The 18,002-nt window shown below is 55.9% G+C and overlaps 1 protein-coding gene and 1 non-coding gene across 2 annotated transcripts in view; both read right to left on the reverse strand.

Annotated features, from left to right (window-relative positions):
- Positions 1-14,770, reverse strand: part of LOC147091281 (condensin complex subunit 1-like) — a gene marked incomplete at its 5' end in the record, with an annotated part of 45,385 nt that extends 30,615 nt beyond the window's left edge. The window contains 6 exon segments of the mRNA XM_085976705.1: positions 894-1,027; positions 1,776-1,860; positions 5,668-5,836; positions 5,921-6,163; positions 13,355-13,497; positions 14,319-14,770. Coding sequence (XP_085832831.1) covers positions 894-1,027; positions 1,776-1,860; positions 5,668-5,836; positions 5,921-6,163; positions 13,355-13,497; positions 14,319-14,770 — 1,226 coding nt within the window.
- Positions 13,702-14,013, reverse strand: LOC147091282 (small nucleolar RNA U85). The gene has a single exon (XR_015075279.1). It is a non-coding gene; the product is annotated as a small nucleolar RNA U85 (small nucleolar RNA).
- Positions 14,771-18,002: the final 3,232 nt, after the last annotated feature.

Consider the following 18,002-nt stretch of genomic DNA (forward strand, 5'->3'; position numbering starts at 1 on the left):
AGCACGCGTTAGATATAGAGTAAAGCTCCCTCTACACTGTCCCATCAAACACTCCAGGGCAGGTACAGCACGGGTTTGATACAGAGTAAAGCTCCCTCTTCATCAAACACCCAGGCAGGTACAGCACGGTTTAGATACAGAGTACAGCACTGTTTAGATACAGAGTCATCAAACACTCCCAGGGCAGGTACAGCACGGGTTAGATACAGAGTAAAGCTCCCTCTACACTGTCACATCAAACACTCCCAGGGCAGGTACAGCACGGGTTAGGTACAGAGTAAAGCTCCTTCTACACTGTCCCATCAAACACTCCCAGGGCAGGTACAGCACGCGTTAGATACAGAGTAAAGCTCCCTCTACACTGTCACATCAAACACTCCCAGGGCAGGTACAGCACGGGTTAGGTACAGAGTAAAGCTCCTTCTACACTGTCCCATCAAACACTCCCAGGGCAGGTACAGCACGGGTTAGATACAGAGTAAAGCTCCCTCTACACTGTCCCATCAAACACTCTCAGGGCAGGTACAGCACGGGTTAGATACAGAGTAAAGCTCCCTCTTCACTGTCCCATCAAACACTCCCAGGGCAGGTACAGCACGGGTTAGATACAGAGTAAAGCTCCCTCTACACTGTCCCATCAAACACTCCCAAGGCAGGTACAGCACGGGTTAGATACAGAGTAAAGCTCCCTCTACACTGTCCCATCAAACACTCCCAGGGCAGGTACAGCACGGGTTAGATACAGAGTAAAGCTCCCTCTACACTGTCCCATCAAACACTCCCAGAAGGTGAAAGGTCAGTACCCGACCCGCTGACCTACCCAGTCCCCAATCACACAGCCTGCCTGCCCGTCTCCAACAGCAGGATGGGCAGAGCTCACCCCTGGCACTCACCGAGCCGCCATGCCCAGCAGGATGACAGCGGCCCGCCTCTCCTCCGCCGAACACGCCACCTTCTCAGTGAGGCGTTCCCACAGCAGCTGGATCACCGCCGGCTCCACCTCGTCGTTCCGGACAAAGTCGCTGACCTGAGGCGAGAGGGAGAGATAGAGATAGGGAGGGAGAGAGTCGGGTTTAACGGGTATGTGACGCCTCCCCGAGCAGAATTCAACGCCGAGCACAGACAGCGGGCGTTAGACCGGGGAACTTCAGTTCTGAGAAAGGGGGCTGGTCAGGGGAATTAAACCGCTCCCCCCCCCACCAAAGAAAGGGGCAGGCAAGTCACGGGATTTGCGCCCTCCCCGAAGAAAGGGGGCAAATTGGGGGACTCGAGCCCTCCCCTGAGAAAAAGGGGCAAGTCGGGGACCGTAGCACGCACCCCACACCCCCCTGCCGAAAAAGGGGGGCAAATTGAGAGAATTTAGCCCCTGCCGAGAGAGGGGAGGGGGGGGCGGGGGATAATTGGGGACTTTAGCCCCGAGATAGGAGGCAGGGAGAGAAAATGGGGCTGAGGGGAATTGAGGTTCAGGAAAGTTGGTTCTGAGGGGAATTGAGGTTCAGGAAAGTTGGTTCGGAGGGATGAGCTGATGGGGGTTCAAGGTGACGCAGCCTCACTCTCCCCATGTGAAAGGGGTCAAATGACAGGGACGCGGGGGGAGTTTCTTGATCAGCCAAGGGGGCAATCTAGTCGTGGGGTCCTTTCCCAGGGGGAAGCACAGGAGCTAAACAGGGCAATGAGACGTGGCGAGGAACGGTGACAACAAATTAGAGAGGGGGGGGGGGGGGGGGGGGGACCAGGTTTGCACTTCCCTCCGACAGCGACCCCCGGGAACTCACCAATTCTTCCAGACATTTGACGGTGTCCATGCTGGAATCAAAGATCAGGGCCGTCAGGTTCTGCACCAGGGTCTGCGGCTTGGAGCTGAAGGGAGAGCGGTGAGAATAGTTAACGGTTCAAACAGTCCCCGGGACACGGCTCCCACTCAGGGCGCGGCTCCCACTCAGGGCGCACGCACACAAAGCAAAGGCCCAGGCTTCATTCCTAGCCTGTGCTGAGTTAGCCTGATCTCACCCAGTGGGTGGGACCGAGCGCCCCACACGGAGCAGGAAAGGCCCAGGCTTCATTCCTAGCCTGTGCTGAGTTAGCCTGATCTCACCCAGTGGGTGGGACCGAGCGCCCCACACGGAGCAGGAAAGGCCCAGGCTTCATTCCTAGCCTGTGCTGAGTTAGCCTGATCTCACCCAGTGGGTGGGACCGAGCGCCCCCACACGGAGCAGGAAAGGCCCAGGCTTCATTCCTAGCCTGTGCTGAGTTAGCCTGATCTCGCCCAGTGGGCGGGACTGAGCGCCCCACACGGAGCAGGAAAGGCCCAGGCTTCATTCCCGGCCTATGCGGAGTTAGCCTGATCTCTCACAAGGTGCAGTATTGAGCCCCACACACACACAGCAGGAAGGGGCCTCCCCTGGAGAGAGCCAGGGGAGAGAGGGAGAGCCAGGGGAGAGAGAGAGAGCCGGGGGAGAGAGAGAGAGAGCCGGGGGAGAGAGAGGGAGAGCCGGGGGAGAGAGAGGGAGAGCCGGGGGAGAGAGAGGGAGAGCCAGGGGAGAGAGAGAGAGAGCCGGGGGAGAGAGAGAGAGAGAGCCAGGGGAGAGAGAGAGAGCCAGGGGAGAGAGAGAGAGCCAGGGGAGAGAGAGAGAGAGCCAGGGGAGAGAGAGAGAGAGCCAGGGGAGAGAGAGAGAGAGCCGGGGGAGAGAGAGAGAGAGCCGGGGGAGAGAGAGAGAGAGCCGGGGGAGAGAGAGAGAGAGCCGGGGGAGAGAGAGAGAGAGCCGGGGGAGAGAGAGAGAGCCGGGGGAGAGAGAGAGAGCCGGGGGAGAGAGAGAGAGCCGGGGGAGAGAGAGAGAGCGAGCCGGGGGAGAGAGAGAGAGCGAGCCGGGGGAGAGAGAGAGAGCGAGCCGGGGGAGAGAGAGAGAGCGAGCCGGGGGAGAGAGAGAGAGCCGGGGGAGAGAGAGAGAGAGAGCCAGGGGAGAGAGAGAGAGAGCCGGGGGAGAGAGAGAGAGAGCCGGGGGAGAGAGAGAGAGAGCCGGGGGAGAGAGAGAGAGAGAGCCAGGGGAGAGAGAGAGAGCCAGGGGAGAGAGAGAGAGAGCCAGGGGAGAGAGAGAGCCAGGGGAGAGAGAGAGAGAGCCGGGGGAGAGAGAGAGAGAGCCGGGGGAGAGAGAGAGAGAGCCGGGGGAGAGAGAGAGAGAGCCGGGGGAGAGAGAGAGAGCCGGGGGAGAGAGAGAGAGAGCCGGGGGAGAGAGAGGGAGAGCCGGGGGAGAGAGAGGGAGAGCCGGGGGAGAGAGAGAGAGCCGGGGGAGAGAGAGAGAGCCAGGGGAGAGAGCGAGCCAGGGGAGAGAGAGAGAGCCAGGGGAGAGAGCGAGCCAGGGGAGAGAGCGAGAGCCAGGGGAGAGAGAGAGAGAGCCAGGGGGAGAGAGAGAGCCAGGGGAGAGAGAGAGAGAGAGCCAGGGGAGAGAGCGAGCCAGGGGAGAGAGTGAGAGCCAGGGGAGAGAGAGAGAGAGCCAGGGGGAGAGAGAGAGCCGGGGGAGAGAGAGAGAGCCGGGGGAGAGAGAGAGAGAGCCGGGGGAGAGAGAGGGAGAGCCGGGGGAGAGAGAGGGAGAGCCGGGGGAGAGAGAGAGAGCCGGGGGAGAGAGAGAGAGCCGGGGGAGAGAGAGAGAGCCGGGGGAGAGAGAGAGAGAGAGCCGGGGGAGAGAGAGAGAGAGCCGGGGGAGAGAGAGAGAGAGCCGGGGGAGAGAGAGAGAGAGCCGGGGGAGAGAGAGAGAGAGCCGGGGGAGAGAGAGAGAGAGCCGGGGGAGAGAGAGAGAGAGCCGGGGGAGAGAGAGAGAGAGCCGGGGGAGAGAGAGAGAGCCAGGGGAGAGAGAGAGAGCCAGGGGAGAGAGAGAGCCAGGGGAGAGAGAGAGAGCCAGGGGAGAGAGAGAGAGCCAGGGGAGAGAGCGAGCCAGGGGAGAGAGCGAGAGCCAGGGGAGAGAGAGAGAGAGCCAGGGGGAGAGAGAGAGCCAGGGGAGAGAGCGAGCCAGGGGAGAGAGTGAGAGCCAGGGGAGAGAGAGAGAGAGCCAGGGGGAGAGAGAGAGCAAGGGGGAGAGAGAGAGCCAGGGGGAGAGAGAGCCAGGGGGAGAGAGAGAGCCAGGGGAGAGAGAGAGAGCGAGCCAGGGGAGAGAGAGAGCCAGGGGAGAGAGAGAGAGAGCCAGGGGAGAGAGGGGTGAGGGGGTAGGGGGACCTCAGTGACCCCCTGGGTTAAGGAGAGGGGTGAATCAGCCCAGGTTCCTGCTCCTGATCCCTGTCCAGTGACCCCTGGGTTAGGGAGGGGTGAATCAGCCCGGGTTCCTGCTCCTGATCACTGTCCAGTGACCCCTGGGTTAGGGAGGGGGGTGAATCAGCCCGGGTTCCTGCTCCTGATCCCTGTCCAGTGACCCCTGGGTTAGGGAGGGGGTGAATCAGCCCGGGTTCCTGCTCCTGATTCCTGTCCAGTGACCCCTGGGTTAGGGAGGGGGTGAATCAGCCCGGGTTCCTGCTCCTGATCTCTGTCCAGTGACCCCTGGGTTAGGGAGGGGGTGAATCAGCCCAGGTTCCTGCTCCTAATTCCTGTCCAGTAACCCCTGGGTTAGGGAGGGGGTGAATCAGCCCGGGTTCCTGCTCCTGATCCCTGTCCAGTGACCCCTGGGTTAGGGAGGGTGTGAATCAGCCCGGGTTCCTGCTCCTGATCCCTGTCCAGTGACCCCTGGGTTAGGGAGGGGGGTGAATCAGCCCGGGTTCCTGCTCCTGATCCCTGTCCAGTGACCCCTGGGTTAGGGAGGGGGTGAATCAGCCCGGGTTCCTGCTCCTGATTCCTGTCCAGTGACCCCTGGGTTAGGGAGGGGGTGAATCAGCCCGGGTTCCTGCTCCTGATCTCTGTCCAGTGACCCCTGGGTTAGGGAGGGGGTGAATCAGCCCAGGTTCCTGCTCCTAATTCCTGTCCAGTAACCCCTGGGTTAGGGAGGGGGTGAATCAGCCCGGGTTCCTGCTCCTGATCCCTGTCCAGTGACCCCTGGGTTAGGGAGGGTGTGAATCAGCCCGGGTTCCTGCTCCTGATCCCTGTCCAGTGACCCCTGGGTTAGGGAGGGGGGTGAATCAGCCCGGGTTCCTGCTCCTGATCCCTGTCCAGTGACCCCTGGGTTAGGGAGGGGGTGAATCAGCCCGGGTTCCTGCTCCTGATCCCTGTCCAGTGACCCCTGGGTTAGGGAGGGGATGAATCAGCCCGGGTTCCTGCTCCTGATTCCTGTCCAGTGACCCCTGGGTTAGGGAGGGGGTGAATCAGCCCGGGTTCCTGCTCCTGATTCCTGTCCAGTGACCCCGGGGTTAGGGAGGGGGTGAATCAGCCCGGGTTCCTGCTCCTGATCCCTGTCCAGTGACCCCTGGGTTAGGGAGGGGGTGAATCAGCCCGGGTTCCTGCTCCTGATCCCTGTCCAGTGACCCCTGGGTTAGGGAGGGGGTGAATCAGCCCGGGTTCCTGCTCCCTGTACAGCGACCCCCTGGGTTGTTTTGGGGTGGGGGTGCGAGGACAGGGCTGGTGAATCAGCTCAAGATACCCATAGGGTTGAATATCCCAGAGTCTCAAATGTCTGAACTCACAATGAGAATGGTACACCCCCCTACTCCACCGCAACCACACTGGGAGAGGGAGGGCGGGTGTTAACCTACCTCTGCCCGTTGGATTTGAGGTAGAGGCGTCTGTAGGCTTCGGTCACAGCCTCCTTCACGCCAGCCTCCTTCGACCAGACCAGGGGCAGCATCTGACTCATCCCGACCAGCGCCCGCGAGATCCCAAACTCGGAGTTGGTCACGAAGAACTGGATCGCCTCCTGTACCACTGGGAACAGCAGGTAGACAGTAAACGCACAGTCCCCTCTGCCCCCTCACCCACCCCGTCCCCAGCCGACTGCCGTCAACCTACCGGAGGAGTTTTTGGAGGTGAGGAACTTGCAGACGGTCTCGATGGCTCCCTCGATTTTCACCGCGAAGGTCAGGGCATCCTTCAGGTACTGGACCAAGACCTCCTGCTTGGCCAGCTCGGAGGGTCCCGGGGCATCCTTAGCCAGCTCGGAGGGTCCCGGGGGGTCCTTGGCCAGCTCCTCATTCGCCTCCACAGCCTGGGCCACCTCTTGGGCTCCGGGTTCAGCTTCCGCCTCCTCCCGATCTGTGAACCGAGCAGCAGTGCATTAGATCGACAACCTGACATCCAGCGATAAACCCCGCTCCCTTCAGTGACCGGACTGTATTAGGCATCAGCTGTGGCTCAGTGGGGAGCGCTCTCTCGTCCGAGTCAAAAAGTTGTGGGTTCAAGACGCAACTCCAAAGACTTGAGCACAAGAATTTAAGTTGACACTCCAGTGCAGTACAGAGGGAGCGCTGCACTGTCGGAGGGGCTGCACCGAGGGAGCGCTGCACTGTCGGAGGGGCAGTACTGAGGGAGCGCTGCACTGTCGGAGGGGCAGTACTGAGGGAGCGCTGCACTGTCGGAGGGGCTGCACCGAGGGAGCGCTGCACTGTCGGAGGGGCAGGACTGAGGGAGCGCCGCACTGTCGGAGGGGCAGGACTGAGGGAGCGCCGCACTGTCGGAGGGGCAGTACTGAGGGAGCGCCGCACCGTCGGAGGGGTCAGTTCCGAGGGAGCGCTGCACTGTCGGAGGGGCAGTACTGAGGGAGCACTGCACTGTCGAAGGGACAGTACTGAGGGAGCACTGCACTGTCGGAGGTTCCGTCTTTCAGATGAGATGTTAAAATGACGGCCCCGTCTGCTCTCTCAGGTGAACGTAAAAGAGCCCATGGCACTATTTCGAGGAAGAGCAGGGGTGTTCTCCCCAGTGTCCTGGCAAATATTTAGCCCTGAATCAACAACACAAACAGATTATCTGGTTATTATCACAACAGCTTGCTGTGCGCAAATTGCTGCTGCGTTTCGCACATCGCAACAGTGACTACGCTGCAAAAGTACTTAATTGGCTGTATATTGCCGTTCCTTCATTGTCATTGGGTCAAAATCCTAGAACTCCCCCCCCCCCCCCAACAGCACTGTGGTGGGAGTACCTTTACCACATGGACTGCAGCTGCTCAAGAAGGCGGTGCACCACCACCTTCTCAAGGGCAATTAGGGATGGGCAATAAATGCTGGCTTTGCCAGTGACGCCCACATCCCATGAAGGAATAAAACATTTTCTTAGCCAATCTTTGTTTCCAATCCACCTGTACTAGATCCTTTCTCAAAGCACTGAAATTGGCCCCCTCCCATTTGGGTATTTTCACCTTTGATTTTTCTTTGTCTGTCCCTTTCCATAACTACTTCAAACCTAATTATATTATGATCGCTATTACCCAGATGCTCTCCCACTCCATGTTTCCCAGAACTAGATCCAGCGCTGCTTCCTTCCTCATTGGGCTAGAAATATACTGATTAAGGACCTTTTCCTGTACACATTTTAGGAATTCATCACCCCCCTTGCTCTGGTTTTTCCTAAGTCTATATTAAGGTAATTAAAGTCCCCTATGTAGTGTATGTGCCTTTAAGAGCCCCAGGTGTGCTGTAATGCTGGTAATTGCCACTCGGGCTATATAAGCCTGTATATTGTGTATATCCGTTAGAACCCCCTCCAGACTTTGCTTAAACACCTATGAACCAACTCCTGTCTTCAGTGTCTTTATCAACACACGGACACTACAGTGGCGACGAAGTGGAAACGGACTTACCTGCAATTCGGCAGCACCTCAAGGACATCGATTCCTCGGGCGTCCAGAAGACTCAAGAAAGTGAGAGAAGCTGTGGTTTCACCAGCTGGCCAAGCTGGTGGCAGGTACTGCGCTAATCCTTCCTGGGCGTCAGGCTGGGGCTCCAGCGGCTGGCTCTACAGCCGAGACAGGCAGCGAAAGCAGAGGCAAGCAATAATGGACTGGGAGGGAGCACGCGAGAGACGGCCGGCGCGGCAAGCAGGTCAGCGTTCAGACCTGGAGAGAAAGTCCGACGGGAATGAGTCTCCAACTGTAAATAAATAAAAAAACGGAAACCGCGGTAAACAGCGTTGTCATCGGCAGCAGCGGCGGGAAAGCGCCATATCTTTGCTGCAGAAAAGAAAAAAAAGCGCGGGAAGCGCCATATCTTTTCTGAAATGCCTAAGTCTGGCAATATTGATGCTTTTGGTAGCGAAATAGAGGATTGGACCACATATGTGGAAAGAGTAGAGGTATATTGCACTGCAAATGGAATAGAAGATGAAAAAAAAGCTTCAGTACTGCTGAACCTAATGGGCGCAAAGGCATACGGGCTGTTACGAAATTTAATCACTCCAGCCAAACCAAAGGGCAAGAATTTTAAAGAAATTGTTGATACCCTGCAGGAGCACTTAAACCCAACACCGCTGCTGATAGCAGAATGATTCAAGTTCTTCAAGAGAAATCAACACAAGAATGAAAGTAACGCTGATTACCTAATCGAATTAAGAAAGCTATCAAAGTACTGCCAATTTGGGGCAGGACTATCAGATTATCTTCTAGACAAATTCGTTTGCGGTCTCTTAAGTGAAGGAACACAGAAAAGGCTGCTTTCTGAAAAAGATTTAACATTGGACAAAGCTTTCAGTATGGCTGTATCATACGAAGCAGCAGCAAGAGGAGCTGCAGAGATACAACAAAAGACACAGGACTTCGGCACCCATGAAATGACACAGGGTTTCGAAAGATGTTATCGCTGCGGCAGATCCACCCATAACTAGAGGGACTGCTGGTTCAAGGACAAAGCATGCAGGCAATGCGGAAAGATTGGACACATTGCACGGGTATGCCGATCTGGACAAAATAAATACACAGACAGAAAAAAAAAAAATCAATAAAGAAAAGTACAGGAAGGTGCAAATGATGACAGACAGTAGCTCCGAAGACCAGAAGAGCGATAGCGACTCCGAAAACAAGAGACTAAGCTGTCTCAAATTACATAATGTACTTGCCAAAGATGATTACCAAACCATTTGGGTTACCCTCACGATAGCAGGGTCCCCAGTTAAAATGGAGCTAGATACAGGATCAGCTCTAACCGTAATAAATCGACGGGATTACGAGAGGCTATTTTCGCATATACCTCTAAAAGACACATCCATTATCTTAAAAACATATACAGGGCAGAAAGTATACCCCAAAGGAAAAATAAGGGTGCCTGTTGTATACAACGGCAAAGAAATACAAAAGTTGTATTTATACATTCTACAAGATGGTGGTCCACCGTTGTTGGGACGTGAATGGATCAGAAAGATACGTTTAGACTGGCACTCCATTCAGGCACTGACGGTGACCAGTAAGAAAAAAAACAATGATGACATCATACCTGAACGATTAAAAGACATCTTGGCCAATGCCAAAGAAGTGTTTCAAGAGAAACTAGGAACCTTGAAAGGCATCACCGCCTCAATAAAAGTGGAAGATGCAGCAATTCCCAAATTTTTTAAGGCAAGACCGGTGCCATACGCAATACGTCCAGCAGTCACAGATCACAGATCACAGAAATCACAGAAACCCCACAGTGCAGATAGAGGCCATTTCGGCCCATCGAGCCTGCACCGACACATATCCCACCTGATCCCCGTAACCCCTACACCAACACATACCCCACCCTATCCCCGTATTTAATCCCCCTAACACTAAGGGTCAATTTATCATAGCCAATCAACCTAACCCGCACATCTTTGGACTGTGGGAGGAAACCGGAGCACCCGGAGAAAACCCACGCAGTCGAGGCAGAGCTGGAGAATTTGGAAAAAGCAGGCATATTATCCAAAATAGATTGGAGCGAGTGGGCAACACCCATCATTCCAGTCATGAAAAAAGCATTGAATAATGATAAATCTGAAGGAGAGAGAAAAATTCGCATCTGTGGAGACTTCAAGGTGACTGTAAACCCGGTCCTTCACACAGTACAGTATCCTCTTCCGAGGATAGAAGATATTTTCGCCTCACTATCCGGAGGGAAACGTTTCACCAAAATTGACTTGGCACAGGCATATCTACAGATGGAGGTTGAGGAGGCCTCTAAAAAGTATCTCACGATAAACACACACAAAGGCCTGTACCAGTACAATCGACTGGTTTTTGGAGTAGCATCAGCTCCAGCTATCTGGCAAAGAGCTATGGAGCAAGTCCTGCAAGGGATTCCGGGGACTCAATGCTACCTAGACGACATCCTTGTAACAGGAGAAAACGACAACGAGCACCTTGCCAATTTGGAGCAGGTGCTCACTAGGCTGAAAGAACGGGGCCTATGAGCAAATCGCCCCAAGTGCGAATTTTTCCAAAATCAGATATCATATTGTGGCCACATAATTAATAAGGAAGGGTTGCATAAGTCACCTGAAAAAATTGAAGCGGTCATAAAAGCCCCAGCACCTGAAAATGTTTCACAATTAAGGTCATTCCTGGGATTGATAAATTACTATCATAAATTTTTACCGAACTTATCAACTCTTCTACACCCTCTTAATGAACTTCTACAAACAGGAGTAATTTGGAAATGGAGCGAAGACTGTAAACGTGCCTTCCATAAATGCAAAGACTTAATCACATCCGAAGAAGTTTTGGCTCATTACAACCCATCACTGCCAATCAGACTGGCGTGCGATGCATCCCCTTACGGCATAGGAGCAGTATTATCCCTTAAATTCCCTGATGGCTCAGAACGGCCGATAGCTTTTGCGTCACGCTCATTGAACTCAGCTGAGCGTAACTATGCCCAAATCGACAGGGAAGCACTCAGCCTGGTATGGGGAGTGAAGAAATTCAACCATTACCTACACGGACAAAAATTTACCTTGTTGACTGACCATCAACCCCTCATCTCCATATTCAACCCTAAAAAGGGTGTTCCCATTATGACAGCGCAAAGGCTACAGAGGTGGTCCCTTTTTCTAGGGGCACACCAATACAACATAGAATACAAAGGATCAAAACAGCATGGGAATGCTGACGGTTTATCGCGCCTACCGTTGCCAACGGTAGAAGAGGCACCTACAGTAGACCCAGTAGAGATGTTCCACTCTACCATAGTGGAATGTCTACCAGTAACAAATTCTGCCATTGAAAGGGAGACGAGAAATGACCCGACTCTCTCACAGGTCTACGATTTAACAGTGACGGGATGGCCAGCACATGGCGAACCACTGTTGCCAGCATTCTCGCAAAGAAGAGAACAGCTGTCACTGTGCCGAGGAACCTTGATGTGTGGATCCAGAGTGGTAATTCCACCCAAACTCCAGGATAAAGTGCTAAAGGAGCTTCACGAGGGGCATCTGGGTGGAGTGAAAATGAAGAACCTAGCTAGGGCGTTTGTATGGTGGCCAGCTATCGATGGAGACATCGAAGAAATGACCAAGAGCTGCCTAGGATGCCAGAAGGTCCAAAACGCTCCACCCCAAGCCCCTCTACATCCATGGGAGTGGCCCTCATCTCCCTGGCAAAGGGTGCACATCGACTTTGCTGGTCCATTTATGGACTCAATGTTCTTAATCGCGGTTGATGCACACTCCAAGTGGCCGGAGGTAATAAAGATGTCCTCCACCACCACGGAAAAAACCACCACAGTATTAAGGACCATATTTGCCAGGAATGGGCTGCCGGAACAGATATGTTCTGATAATGGACCGCAATTTGTGTCCGAAGAATTCAGAAAGTTCTTAAAAAACAATGGGGTTAAGCACTATACGTCCGCCCCATACCATCCCGCCACCAATGGATTGGCTGAAAGGTTTGTCCAGACCTTCAAGAAGGCCATAAAGGCCATGGGTAATGAAGACATAAAACTTCAGCACAAGGTGGGTAACTTCTTATTCGCATACAGGAATGCAACACATATGGTTACCAACCAAACTCCCGCCATGATGTTCTTCAATAGAAACCTAAGATGCCGGCTGGATTTAGTCAAGCCCAACATCAGAAGGGACGTGGAGAACCGGCAGTTTCAAGGCATGAATGAAAGGCCAACTAGAACCTTCCAGATAGGTCAACAAGTTTTAGCCCGGGACTACCGTACCGAGAAATGGCAGCCTGGAACTATCTGCACACGACTAGGATCACTGATGTATACCGTGGACATCGGAGAAAGCATAATAAGGCGCCATGCTGACCAAATCATAAAGTCATCCGAAAAGGGACAACCTACACCACAACTCTATACGTCTAACGATGAAGTAGAGATACCCATATCTACCTCCGATCCGGTGATACTGGAACCCGATACTGGCATTCAAGCCGAATCAGCCTTGCCAGAAGAACCTACTACACCACCAGAAACTACTACACTCCCGAGGCGTTATCCAGACCGAGTCAGGAAGCCTCCTGAGAGACTGACTTATAATTAATTAACTACAGCAATGTGTATATTATTTTTCTTATAACATGTAATTAATAATTACTTAAAATATGATGTACTGGTTAGCTAAAAGGGGAGGAATTGTAGTGTATGTGCCTTTAAGAGCCCCAGGTGTGCTGTAATGCCGGTAATTGCCACTCGGGCTATATAAGCCTGTATATTGTGTATATCTGTTAGAACCCCCCCCCAGACTTTGCTTAGTAAACACCAATGAACCAACTCCTGTCTTCAGTGTCTTTATCAACACACGGACACTATACCCTACTATTACTGCTCTTCTGCCACTGCAGGCCGCGGGATCTTTAACGTCCACCTGAGGACGACAGATGGGGCCTTGGATAACATCTCATCATAAAGACAGCATCGCCGACAGTGCAGCGCTCCCTCAGTACTGCCCCTCCGACAGTGCAGCGCTCCCTCAGTACGGCCCCACGACAGTGCAGCGCTCCCTCAGTACTGCCCCTCCGACAGTGCAGCACACCCTCAGTACTGCCCCTCCGACAGTGCAGTGCTCCCTCAGTACGGCCACTCCGACAGTGCAGCGCTCCCTCAGTACTGCCCCACGACAGTGCAGCACACCCTCAGTACTGCCCCTCCAACAGTGCAGCGCTCCCTCAGTACGGCCCCTCCGACAGTGCAGCGCTCCCTCAGTACTGCCCCTCCGACAGTGCAGCGCTCCCTCAGTACGGCCCCTCCGACAGTGCAGCGCTCCCTCAGTACTGTCCCTCCGACAGTGCAGTGCTCCCTCAGTACTGCCCCTCTGACAGTGCGGTGCTCCCTCAGCGCTAGCATCACGAGTGTTGGCTTGGATTGTGCAGCCTAAGTCTTTGGAGTGGGGCTTGAACCCACGACCTTCTGACTCAGAGGGGAGAGTGCTACCCACTGAACCACTGGCTGAAGTACAGGGCATCCCATCTCCCCCGCCGCAGGTCTGCTCTCTCCCGAACCATCAACTTCACCGCCCCCCTCCCCCGGCGACCCTCCTCACCTGTGAAGCATGCCTCCATAGTTTTCAACAGGTCCGACTCATGGGGACTCCCTTCACTCTCGGGGTCATCCAGGTCCTCCGCACTGAATGGGGCTGCTCCTTTAAATCGCTCCATGGCCGCCTGCGTCAGTCGGACAGCGCGCCTGGAGAGAGAAAGAAAACCCGGAGTGTTACTGGGGAACAGGACCCCTGGAGAGAGAAAGAAAACCCGGAGTGTTACTTGGGAACAGGATTCCTTGGGGTGGGGGGGGGTTGGGGGGTGGGGAAAGAGAGGGGGAGAGAGAATGAAAACCCGGAGTGTGTCTCCGGAACAGGACAACCTCAGCCCCTCCCACACCAACTTGAGTTGCCATCAGATTACCAAAGATGTGCGATCATTCTCATTGGCCAATTGCTGGGCTGGTTCACACGACCTTTAACCTGTGACCCCCCCCCCCCCCCCAATGTCCGTACCTCGTACACACTATGCCGGGGTGTCGGGCTCTCCCCGCGGCTGTGACAAGAGTGCGAGGTACGAGCTTCCTGTCGGTCCGGCCTTACAGCGAGCGCACGGGACTTTGCCGCGCCCACCAAGATTACAGACCTTGCAAAGGGCAAAGGTCGGGTTAGCCAGCCCCCAGCCCCATGAGCTCACACGCGCCTTTGTATCATCACGCGGCCAGTCATAACCCAGGAACTTTCCTTCTCCATACAAGCGGACTACGGGCACCTCCGCCACCCACTGAACCGTTCCGCCATTCCTGGGACACCTAATGTCCCTGCCCACCCGTACGGCTGAATATCCTGCCGACACTGACTGGTTGGAGGGCGGACAGCTCCCACAGATCCCGGAGCCCAGTGGCTATCAGACATTGACCTTTGGGATAGGATTAATTGGAGCCGTACACGCCCATTAAACCCGTGCAGTCTCCTGGAAGCAAACTCGCCCTCCCCCCCACCTCCCCTCCCAAAGGACCTCTCGTACTTGTACTTGGCCTCCTTCAGAAGGTCGCAGATTTGGCTGCAGACGCTCTCGGCCGAGTCGCTCGGCGCGACGGGTTCGCTCTCCGACTCGGACTCCACCTCGTCTCCCGCCAGCACATCTTGTATCGTCGACAGGAGCTCCGGCTCCATGGCTTCCCACTCTTCCCTGGGCTCCAACAGCACAGCTAGAGAGACGGAGGGAGACAGAGAGAGGGAGGGCGTCGGAGACAGAGAGGGAGAGACAGAGAGGGGGGGAGGGAGGGAGAGACAGAGAGGGAGGGAGAGACAGAGAGGGAGGGAGAGACAGAGAGGGAGGGAGGGAGAGACAGAGAGGGAGGGAGGGAGAGACAGAGAGGGAGGGAGGGAGAGACAGAGAGGGAGGGAGGGAGGGAGAGACAGAGAGGGAGGGAGGGAGAGACAGACGGAGAGAGAGAGAGACAGAAAGCGAGAACATTTTATTTACATACCGCCTCAGATACCAAGGACATTCTGAGGCGTTTCACATTAATGAAGTATTCAGAATGTAGTCACTGTTGTAATGTAGGCAAATGGAGCAAGATTGCTCAAACAACCAATGGAATGAATGCCCCATCTCTTCTTTGGTTTTGGTTGTGGACTCCAGCGAAAACGAACTGCTCTTCTTCCACTCGTGTGCGGTGGGATCTTTAACATCCCCCTGAACAGGGAGACGGGGCCTCGGTTTAACATCCCCCCTGAACAGGGAGACGGGGCCTCGGTTTAACATCCCCTGAACAGGGAGACGGGGCCTCGGTTTAACATCCCCCTGAACAGGGAGACGGGGCCTCGGTTTAACATCCCCCTGAACAGGGAGACGGGGCCTCGGTTTAACATCCCCCTGAACAGGGAGACGGGGCCTCGGTTTAACATCCCCCCTGAACAGGGAGACGGGGCCTCGGTTTAACATCCCCCTGAACAGGGAGACGGGGCCTCGGTTTAACATCCCCCCTGAACAGGGAGACGGGGCCTCGGTTTAACATCCCCCCTGAACAGGGAGACGGGGCCTTGGTTTAACATCCCCCTGAACAGGGAGACGGGGCCTCGGTTTAACATCCCCCTGAACAGGGACACAGGGCCTCGGTTTAACATCCCCCCTGAACAGGGAGACGGGGCCTCGGTTTAACATCCCCCCTGAACAGGGAGACGGGGCCTCGGTTTAACATCCCCCTGAACTGGGAGACGGGGCCTCGGTTTAACATCCCCCTGAACAGGGAGACGGGGCCTCGGTTTAACATCCCCCTGAACAGGGAGACGGGGCCTCGGTTTAACATCCCCCTGAACAGGAGACGGGGCCTCGGTTTAACATCCACTGAAGAGAGAGACGGGGGCCTCGGTTTAACATCCCTTGAACAGGGAGACGGGGCCTCGGTTTAACATCCCCCTGAACAGGGAGACGGGGCCTCGGTTTAACACCCCCCCTGAACAGGGAGACGGGGCCTCGGTTTAACATCCCCTGAACAGGGAGACGGGGCCTCGGTTTAACATCCCCCTGAACAGGGAGACGGGGGCCTCGGTTTAACACCCCCCCTGAACAGGGAGACGGGGCCTCGGTTTAACATCCCCCTGAACAGGGAGACGGGGTCTCGGTTTAACATCCCCCCTGAACAAGGAGACGGGGCCTCGGTTTAACATCCCCCTGAACAGGGAGACAGGGCCTCGGTTTAACATCCCCCTGAACAGGGAGACGGGGCCTCGGTTTAACATCCCCTGAACAGGGAGACGGGGCCTTGGTTTAACATCCCCCTGAACAGGGAGACGGGGCCTCGGTTTAACATCCCCTGAACAGGGAGACGGGGCCTCGGTTTAACATTCCCCTGAACAGGGAGACGGGGCCTCGGTTTAACATTCCCCTGAACAGGGAGACGGGGCCTCGGTTTAACATCCCCCTGAACAGGGAGACGGGGCCTCGGTTTAACATCCCCCTGAACAGGGAGACGGGGCCTCGGTTTAACATCCCCCCTGAACAGGGAGACGGGGCCTCGGTTTAACATCCCCCTGAACAGGGAGACGGGGCCTCGGTTTAACATCCCCCTGAACAGGGAGACGGGGCCTCGGTTTAACATCCCCCTGAACAGGGAGACGGGGCCTCGGTTTAACACCCCCCCTGAACAGGGAGACGGGGCCTCGGTTTAACACCCCCCCCTGAACAGGGAGACGGGGCCTCGGTTTAACACCCCCCCTGAACAGCGAGACGGGGCCTCGGTTTAACATCCCTTGAACAGGGAGACGGGGCCTCGGTTTAACATCCCCCTGAACAGGGAGACGGGGCCTCGGTTTAACATCCCCCTGAACAGAGAGACGGGGCCTCGGTTTAACATCCCCCTGAACAGGGAGACGGGGCCTCGGTTTGACATCCCCCCTGAACAGGGAGACGGGGCCTCGGTTTAACATCCCCCTGAACAGGGAGACGGGGCCTCGGTTTAACATCCCACTGAACAGGGAGACGGGGCCTCGGTTTAACATCCCCCCTGAACAGGGAGACGGGGCCTCGGTTTAACATCCCCCTGAACAGGGAGACGGGGCCTCGGTTTAACATCCCCCTGAACAGGGAGACGGGGCCTCGGTTTAACATCCCCCTGAACAGGGAGACGGGGCCTCGGTTTAACATCCCCCTGAACAGGGAGACGAGGCCTCGGTTTAACATCCCCTGAACAGGGAGACGAGGCCTCGGTTTAACATCCCCCCCCTGAACAGGGAGACGGGGCCTCGGTTTAACATCCCCCTGAACAGGGAGACGGGGCCTCGGTTTAACATCCCCCTGAACAGGGAGACGGGGCCTCGGTTTAACATCCCCCTGAACAGGGAGACGGGGCCTCGGTTTAACATCCCCCTGAACAGGGAGACGGGGCCTCGGTTTAACATCCCCCTGAACAGGGAGACGGGGCCTCGGTTTAACATCCCCCTGAACAGGGAGACGGGGCCTCGGTTTAACATCCCCCCTGAACAGGGAGACGGGGCCTCGGTTTAACATCCCCCTGAACAGGGAGACGGGGCCTCGGTTTAACATCCCCCTGAACAGGGAGACGGGGCCTCGGTTTAACATCCCCTGAACAGGGAGACGGGGCCTCGGTTTAACATCCCCTGAACAGAGAGACGGGGCCTCGGTTTAACATCCCCCTGAACAGGGAGACGGGGCCTCGGTTTAACATCCCCCTGAACAGGGAGACGGGGCCTCGGTTTAACATCCCCTGAACAGGGAGACGGGGCCTCGGTTTAACATCCCCTGAACAGAGAGACGGGGCCTCGGTTTAACATCCCCTGAACAGTGAGACGGGGCCTCGGTTTAACATCCCCTGAACAGGGAGACGGGGCCTCGGTTTAACATCCCCCTGAACAGGGAGACGGGGCCTCGGTTTAACATCCCCCTGAACAGGGAGACGGGGCCTCGGTTTAACATCCCCTGAACAGGGAGACGGGGCCTCGGTTTAACATCCCCCCTGAACAGGGAGACAGGGCCTCGGTTTAACATCCCCCTGAACAGGGAGACGGGGCCTCGGTTTAACACCCCCCTGAACAGGGAGACGGGGCCTCGGTTTAACATCCCCCTGAACAGGGAGACGGGGCCTCGGTTTAACATCCCCCTGAACAGGGAGACGGGGCCTCGGTTTAACATCCCCCTGAACAGGGAGACGGGGCCTCGGTTTAACATCCCCTGAACAGGGAGACG

Source organism: Somniosus microcephalus, unplaced genomic scaffold, assembly GCF_052327205.1.
Source record: "Somniosus microcephalus isolate GS21.2 unplaced genomic scaffold, FLI_Smic_1.0 unresolved_chr3, whole genome shotgun sequence".
NCBI classification, from domain to species: domain Eukaryota; kingdom Metazoa; phylum Chordata; class Chondrichthyes; order Squaliformes; family Somniosidae; genus Somniosus; species Somniosus microcephalus.